The sequence below is a fragment of the Danio aesculapii genome, chromosome 9, assembly GCF_903798145.1.
Source record: "Danio aesculapii chromosome 9, fDanAes4.1, whole genome shotgun sequence".
Taxonomy (NCBI): Eukaryota; Metazoa; Chordata; class Actinopteri; order Cypriniformes; family Danionidae; genus Danio; species Danio aesculapii.
In genome coordinates, this window is record NC_079443.1 from 11,230,231 (window position 1) to 11,239,104 (window position 8,874).

The 8,874-nt window shown below is 35.5% G+C and overlaps 1 protein-coding gene across 1 annotated transcript in view; it reads left to right on the forward strand.

Moving 5' to 3' along the window:
• Positions 1–2,882, forward strand: part of nr1i2 (nuclear receptor subfamily 1, group I, member 2) — an 80,680-nt gene extending 77,798 nt beyond the window's left edge. The window contains exon 10 of the mRNA XM_056464783.1: positions 2,078–2,882. Coding sequence (XP_056320758.1) covers positions 2,078–2,219 — 142 coding nt within the window. The 3' untranslated portion in view covers positions 2,220–2,882. The remainder of the gene's footprint in view (positions 1–2,077) is intronic.
• Positions 2,883–8,874: the final 5,992 nt, after the last annotated feature.

The window sequence follows — 8,874 nt, forward strand, 5'->3', positions numbered from 1 at the left end:
CCAGCCCTAATCATAACCTCTTCGCTTTTTGGTGCAATAAATTTAGGCCTGTAAAACTGCTGCTTTATCTTAACTGGAGAAATTGAATTAATTTTGTCATCCACTAGAAAGACACAATCACCTTGTGCAGGACAGGGACATCTGTGGGAGCCATCGATGATAAATGAAAACCCATGAACCTGGGGGAATCTGGCAAACTGAATAGTGTAGCCAAATCAAATTGTCCAGTAGGGCTGCACGATTAATCAAATTACATTTCCATGTGTATTTTGACAGTAAAACTCTGTAATCAGCTAAAATCTTCAGCACCTGCTTTCAGCATTTACTACACTGAGCCAAAATTCACTGACAAGCTTCACAAACAATCACATAAGATTTAATAGGTTCTGAAATCAATGAGAATCATTCTGTTATTAGACAGCTGTAGTGTCGCCTCTCACTGATCTATGGCTCTATGTTGCTGCGGATAATAAAGCATGTGAAAATAGCATATTAAATGTTATTTTACTCCTTTTTACTCCGTTATTTTACATGTTTTTACTCCTAACTCACTCAATAACTTTAGTTGAGTGTTTCAAATAAATCATCGTAATGTTTCTGTAGTGGTTTGTTTATTAATCAATAAGAGCATTTAAATCCTTTACTTTTTTCAATTTCCCGTCCATTTCTTTCTCCCTTGGCCTTCGCAGCAGATTTACTAGTGATCACAGAGCCTTGTTTTCATGTTAATATGTGCATGAGCTTTTGCTGCGTGCATTTCAAACAATCATGCAGTCCTGTTGTCTGGGTGAGCCATAAAGATCTTATTAGGCTGCCTCGATACAAGTAGCACCAATGACACTGAGCTCTCATTGGGGGATGTATATATATAAAGCCAAACTAAAAGTGGTCCAGCCAGACTCAAATTTAAGAATGGTAAAACTCAACTATTTAACTATTGGTGACTTGTAATATGAGCCTATTTCCTAAAAAAGCATAGTGTTGCTTTAAGAAAAGCACAGCTTTGAGGTAAAAACCTGACAAGTGACTTGTGTGCTGCCAGAGTTTAGTGGACAACTAAAAGGGGGAGGAAAAAAAACTGCCCTTAAAAACCCATTTGTGTGAGGAACTACTTTCTTTGGCTTCAATTCAAATATCAAAGCTGACAGTTTAACAGCTGAGAAAATCCTATGTTGCTATTTTTAAAACTTTAGTTTGATAAAGGAATGTTGAGTTACTTTACTGAAGTTAGAGGAAGATTGACTGGGGAAGTGACCATCAACATACACACACGCACGCACACACGCACACACGCACACACACACACACACACACACACGCACACACACACACACACACACACACACACACACACACACACACACACACACACACACACGCACACACACACACACACACACTTTTACAATAGCAAATAGATTCATTAAGGACTATTGTTTTTGTTGTTATTATTATTATTATAATTATTATTAACAACAATAAGAATACTGTATAAATAAGAATACTCTAACTGCAGCAATTGCTATAACTATAATATACAATATCTAAAAGTAGGGTTTACAATGACAATAACCCAGGGTTAAAGAGATAGTTCTTTGAAAAATAAAATAAAAAATTACTCACAATTTACTCATCCTCAAGTGGTTCCAAACCTTAATGCATTGGTCTCAAACTGGATTCTTGGAGGGCCGCAGCTCTGCACAGTTTTGCTCTGAAAAGACTCTTGAACACCTTGATTAGTGGCATCAGCTGTGTTGGATTAGGGTTGGAGCAAAACTGTGCAGAGCTACGGCCCTCCAAGAATCCAGTTTGAGACCTATGCATTAATGTGTTTCTTTCTTCTGTTAAACACAAAGATTTGGTGAAGAATGTTGGAAACCAGTGGTTACCGGTTTCCAACATTTTTTTAAATATATTTTGTATTCAACAGAAAGAGAAATAGATCATAGGTCAAATAGATTTGGAACAAGTAAAGGGTGAATAAATGGTGACAGAATTGTTTTGAAATTGTCACCTATAGCAAGGTGTGAAAAGCTCTTCTGGCTGCTCTTTCATTTTAATCTTTTCCTCCTGTTAGTCTGCTGTTCCCAAAGATTGTGACGTGCCTGACTGAGTTGAGGAGCATGAATGAAGAGTACATCAAACAAGTGCTGAAAATCCAGGACATGCAGCCTGAAGTGTCTCCACTTTGGTTGGAAATAATAAGCAAAGACACCTAAAGCATACTGTCAGTCTCAAATTGGATTCTTGGAGGGCCACAGCTCTGCATGGTTAAGCTCTAACCCTAATTAAACCAACACAATCTCACGGCAATTCGTAACTTGTTGATTTAGTGGCTAATTCGTACAAATTCGCACGAGTTAATTTGTACAATTTAGTACGATTTGCTCATCCCCCAATGATGGTTGGGTTTAGGGGTGGGGTTAGGTGCCACGCCTCCTTTTTAAAATCATACAATTTCGTACGACTGAACTTGTACGAATTTGTACGAATTAGCCACTAAACTGACAAAACGTAAAATACTTACGTTTTCTCGTGAGATCAGGCTAAATTAAACACACCAACTAATCAATGTGTTCAAGACTAGAAACTATTAAGCAGGTGTGAGTTGGAGCTGAACTTTATTATTATTAGCCACTTTTCTTCCTTGCACAACTCACATTTACAACTTAAAAACCAGGAATTTTCTGAGAGCTCCGACTTAGACCACATGAGCAGTAATCATTCATTTAAATGATATGTTTTAAGAGCTTGCTCACCCCCCCACCCAAATGCGAATTTACTAACCATTTCTAGGGTGAGTTATACAATACAGATGACTCACACTTTGGTTTATATCACGGTTTTAGGGTCATGGTTTCGGTATGGTTCAATAAATAATAGGTTCAGTAAAAAGAAAAAACAAGACAGTTCTGGTCCAAGTTACGAGACCTACTATTGAATCTATTGGGAACTTAGATCCAAAGTGACACATTACTCTTTCCCCTGCTGGACGTTTCATCACTCTCTTTATCCATCAATCACAGAAGGATTCTGCCCATTGTTCTGACTGCTGCAAAGAAAACGATCCTGAATCTATGGCTGGATGAACTTCAGTTGATATTTCTTGGAAACTCTACTTACTAGACATTATTAGTTTGGAATATGCCACAGCCAAAATAAATAGCACTAGCAAGAAAACTGTACAATTTTGGTTAAATCTGAGAGAGACACATTTTAATCCTGATGTTTCAGTTCACTATAATTTACCTTTCTGTTGGGTAGATTTCAGGCTTTATTGTAGTTCTAAATCTAAAATGTTCAATAAATAAAGAATTAAAAAGAAACAGGAGTCAAAAAATAAAATACGCAGCAAAAATCTACCACCAAAAGCACTAATGAATCCAATATAGCAAAAATACAACTAAAACAATGTGTCTTTGGAATAAATTGCGACTGTATTTGTATCTGGCTGCTATATCCTGTGGACATCAGGAGAGAGAGGGCTAGGTGATGTGTTTTTACAAAAGATATTGCACATAATATATATAAAATACAATGGATTAATAGTTGTGTTAAGGAACACACAAAAAGCCTATTGAAATACTATTGTGTTGAGAAACACAAAAAAGGAAAACTCACATGTGTAAACAAGAATTCAAAGATTACATTTTCTTACTAAAAAACACACTTGTCATGAGACTGGGTTGTATAATTTGAAAAAGCCAAAAAACAGTAATCATTGACTTCCATATTTGAAAAACAAATATCATGGAAGTCAAGAGTTACAAGTTTCTTCAAAGTATATTTTGTGTTCAACAGAAGAAAGACAATCATTAAGCTTTTAAACAAGTAAAAGGTGAGTAAATTATGTCAGTTTTCATTTTTGGGTGAACAATCCCTTTAAGCATTGATAGCATTCCGATATAAATGCATAATTCTAAACACTTGCTGTCATTTCAAAATCATATAATAAACGCATTTTTATAAAAGAGCTACAATAGTTTTTTTGTTATTTATTAATTTGTTGCAGCTCCATGGAATGGGATTTTGTTCTGTAAAACAGATAAATTGGGAATGGATGTATGCAATATCCCAAACCTTTTAAGCTTACAGTTAGATAAAAATTTTTTGGGGAAAAAACATTGAAGAAACCATAAAGTGCCCTCATCAGTTGTACAGGTTATACAGAGATACTGCATTGTAGTAATGCCCACAGAGATCACAAATAAGATTGATGCATAGGTGTTATTTTTTTATAATATAATTGTATTAATGGTCTGTCTTAACAGATTTTCTTATTTATTTGTTTGATTTTATGCAAAATATACTACATGTTAAATGCTTTTAGGTCTGTTGTACTGAGATTATAAAAAGGATATACAGAATATAGATATCAAATCAGTGCTGGTGTCAGATGTTAATAGCTTCATTTGATTCAAACTTTTTCTTTTTTTGGTCACATTTATCACAATTATTTCATAGTAGGGGTGTAACGGATCATGGTTGATCTGTGATTCGTACGGATCACAACTCACTGTTCGGAACACACGTGACCTGTGGATTAATATTTTTTTTACTGGTAGATTAATCCTATATTTGTAACGATCATAAAGTTATCGCCTCTCACGTCATTCAAATCGCATGTACAGGATTTTCTGTAAAATATAAAATATAGGTTATTTTTAAGTTTTAGGAGAAAATAACTGAATCATTTATTGAAAATGAGACTAAAAAGAAATATGAATTGTAATTCAAATTATAATGTTAGTTTTCTACATTTACATTTTCTACATTTACATCAGCAACAGTTGTATTTACAGTGAATTTTTCACAGTATTTATTTTTATTCAGCTGATTATTTCTTTTTATTTGATTATTAATAAAATTACAGGTTCCAAGTTCTTTGTTAAAACCAAAAGCTTCTCCTCCCTTTTTGGCTGATTTGAAAAATGGTCTAAAAAAAATAATGTGATCCGAACCGTGAGATTTGTGATCTATTACACCACTCTTTCATAGTCATGAAAATGTAAATTTTTTCAGTTTGATCTCACAATGAAACAACTTTTTTAATGTATTGTAAGAAAAGTGGCTAATTCATATTAAATCATATGATTTAATTTATATGAAAACTCCCAATTTTAAGAGGCATGCCCACCCCTAAACCTATACTTCATTGGGTGATGAGCAAACTTTAAATTGTAAAAATGAGATCATACAAATGAATATGAATTAGCCACAATCAAAAAGTCACGAATTGCTGTGAGATTGCATTGTTTTTTTTCCACTATTTAAAATGTATGTCATTTATTGTGTTGTGAAACACCTGGACCTGGAGCTGTTCTCGTTATATTTTGGGAGATTCTCTATCAGAAGAGTTGTGCTAACTAATCATTTCTGGTCTGTTGTGAATGCCTTCATTTAGAAACTGTATTTTCTACAATGTGAATGTCTACAACTTTGAAGTGTGCCTGATCTTTTCAGAGACAGTAAGATTGAGAAGCAGTTAAATGCTTCAGTCAGCAGAGAACTTAACGGTTTTCACTCTACATATCAAGGATTTTATTGAATAGATGTCAGTTTCTTTCACTGTGTCATGATTAACTAATGGGCCGTTTCTACTTAATTTTACAGTATGATTCGGTACGCTTTTATGGCCGTTTCCACTGTCAAAAGGCGAACTGAACCATACCGTACCACTTTTTCAGCACCCTTTCGAACGGGTACCAAAACATGAGAAAGGTCCCAAAAAGCGGAGCTAGAAGCGCAGCTGAACGCTATTGGTTAACAGAAATGCGTAATTTGCTCACGCAACAAGCCAGAATGAAAACAATGGAACCATCATGTTTTAACTACACAGCCGAGAGAACAGCATAATTATATATACATATAATAATGAGTCATGGTCGACCCGGAACCTTGTCGTCGTCTTGATGAACAGCCACAAAGCCAAAAAGATGAGCAGATTTTACCCTGTGCCTTGTAGTTTTTTACGAGCTATTCTGAAGTGCGAGTGGTTTCGCTTGCACTCCCCGCGCGTCTATATCTGAAATAACAAACTTCAAGAGCTGATGATAATAAAGTGTGCTTGATTATTGATGTGCTTTTGAAACCCGATCCTGCCAGAAACTAACAAACGCGAAAGTGACACGCAAAGAAACAAAGGAGAAGCCGGAAAAAAAGGAGCACATTATTTTTTCAGCAAACGTGAACAATCTGCCATGTTTAACTATCATGAACTATTAATTATCAACTCGAAATGACGGAATTATTTTCTAACAAGAGGCTACACATGCTGCTGAAGATTAAAGACACATTTAATCATGAGAGGTTTGCACTGACTGTAGGCTATATTTTGTGTTGTTTTTGAACCTAAATAAGGACTAAATGCATGCTGTGTGTAGTTTTTCTGTAATTGGTAACTTATCGGAGACTGTAAGGGTCTGTACGTGTTCATATATGTTGCATTTATTTATTTATTTTATATAATTACAGACATTGCAGTAGGCTATTTTATATAATTTGTCATTGATCTACAGTTATAATAAACTCATGTTCATAGAAAAGTTAGTAATAAACATTTATACAGAAGTATTTATGTGTATAAAGCATCTGTTTTGTGAGAAGTGCTTCTCATATGATATTTAAGCAACCCGTACAGCTTTACTGTAGACATTTTCTCGAGCGAAAATGACGTTGCCTGAAACTTTCTGTAGTACACCATGCCCACCAAAAGAGTACCATTGGTACCCTTTTAGCAGTGGAAACGCACGCCTGATAAAGGTGACCCGTACCAACCCGTACCGTACTGTACCAGTCAGTGGAAACGAGCCATAAGAGTGATAATGACAATCAATGTGAAGATTATGCAGATGTTTCAAGTTTCGAGCTAAAACTGCAGAACTCTTTCTCTACCCAGTATTCAATGTCAGATGGCCTTGCATGTATTTGATGTCAGGTATGTTTGTAAAGCACAATCTCCTTTACATTGCCTTCATGCTGACTTTGTATAGCCGTTCTTTCATTCAGCGCATATAAAGAGGAAACTTGTCACAACATGTATAATTACTACAGAATATGGTTAATTGAACTGAAAAGACAAAGTGCTTATTTGTGAGACACACTGTACACGTTCCTCTCAAGAAAATAAATCTTAAAATTGTATACTGCACGTTGTTTACTGTGTAATCATAGTCATCTTCTGAAATAATAATTCCCTCATGATTTACACTGTTGGCCAAAGCTTTACTTACAGGATAATATGCACTACCTGACATAAGTCTTGTTGTCGATCTCAGTTGTAAGAGCAACAAATAATAGCTTGACTTCTAGTTGATCATTTGGAATAGTGGCAGAAGGTAGAGTTTTTTGATGAATCTTTTGAACTACATCCAAATCATCACAAATACTGCAGAAGATCTATTGGAACCTGCATGGACTCAAGATTCTCACAGTGATCAGTCAAGTTTGGTGAAAGAAAAAATCAGGGTTTGGGGTTACATTCAGTATGGGGTGTGTGAGAGATCTGCAGAGTGAATGACAACATCAACAGCCTGAGGTATCAAGACATTTGTGCTGCCCATTACATTACAAACCACAAGAGAGGGTAAATTCTTTAGCAGGATAGCACTCCTTCTCATACTTCAGCCTCCACATCAAAGTTCCAGAAAGCAAAGTAGGTCAAGGTGCTCCAGGATTGGCCAGCCCAGTCACCAGAGATGAACATTATTGAGCACGTCTGGGATAAGATGAATGAGGCATTGAAGATTAATCCAAAGAATTTTGATGAACTCTTGGGAGTCCTGCAAGAACGCTTTCTTTGCCATTCCAGATGTCTTTATTGATAAGTATGAACTTTATTAATGTATGGATGCAGTCCTCCAAGCTCATGGGAGACACAATATTAATTCTTTATCCACTGCACTATGACTTTATATTCTATACTGTACATTATTTCGGTTAAGTGACAAGACTTTTGTCTAAGCAAAGTCAGACCTTACTGTCCTAATTAAAAAATTAAAAATCAAGGCATGATCATATTTTATTTTGGTAAAATAAGTGTAAGCTAGAGGCCTTTGTCTTTCATATAAGCCACTTCTGATACCAAATGATCAACTAGAAGTCATGTTATTATTTGGTTTTCCTAAAACTTGGATAGGCAACAAGACTTTTGTCAGGTAGTGTATGATGTTTTTATGTTTTCTTTAGTCAGTTATGGTTGTGCATGTATAAGATCTGCAAAGTTACAAATCTCAAAAAAGTCACTCACAAAATTATTTAGTTTCTTTATAATGAAGTAGGGAATTCTCGAAAAAAGGTTTGATTTTGGATTATGCCACCCAAATGTCTATGGAAAGAACAAAAAACTGTTTGGTGTTCAGAAAGTGTGGTGGTCAATACCAACTGTTCATATTTCACCTTTACATCCAGAATAGATGATGGATGTGACCATCATGACAATTGACCAATCGCAGGTAGTTTGACTGACAATCAAACACCACACTGCAAATGACTTAAATATCTGGATAATTACCTGCGAGCACAGCTCAAGCTTGCCTAGGACTGCACACTTACTGAAAAAGACAATAGAGCATATGGCTCACGCTTGAATGCCCACTACAACAGACTAGTCAAGGGAATACACGACCAGAGAGAACTCCTACAGAGACTACACAGAAAAAGTATCTGATTTCTGTCACCAAATCAAAAGTAAACAATGCTGAGATAACAGAACCCCCCACCCTCCAAAGGGACAATCCCTGAAGACAGAACATCACACAAAGACAAACAAGTACCAACAAAACACCATCGAATTACATACTCAGACCAAAAAGACAACCAAAGTGCAAACTTTAACCTTTTGGCAAAATTTGTAAAATTTGTATTTAAAAAAAA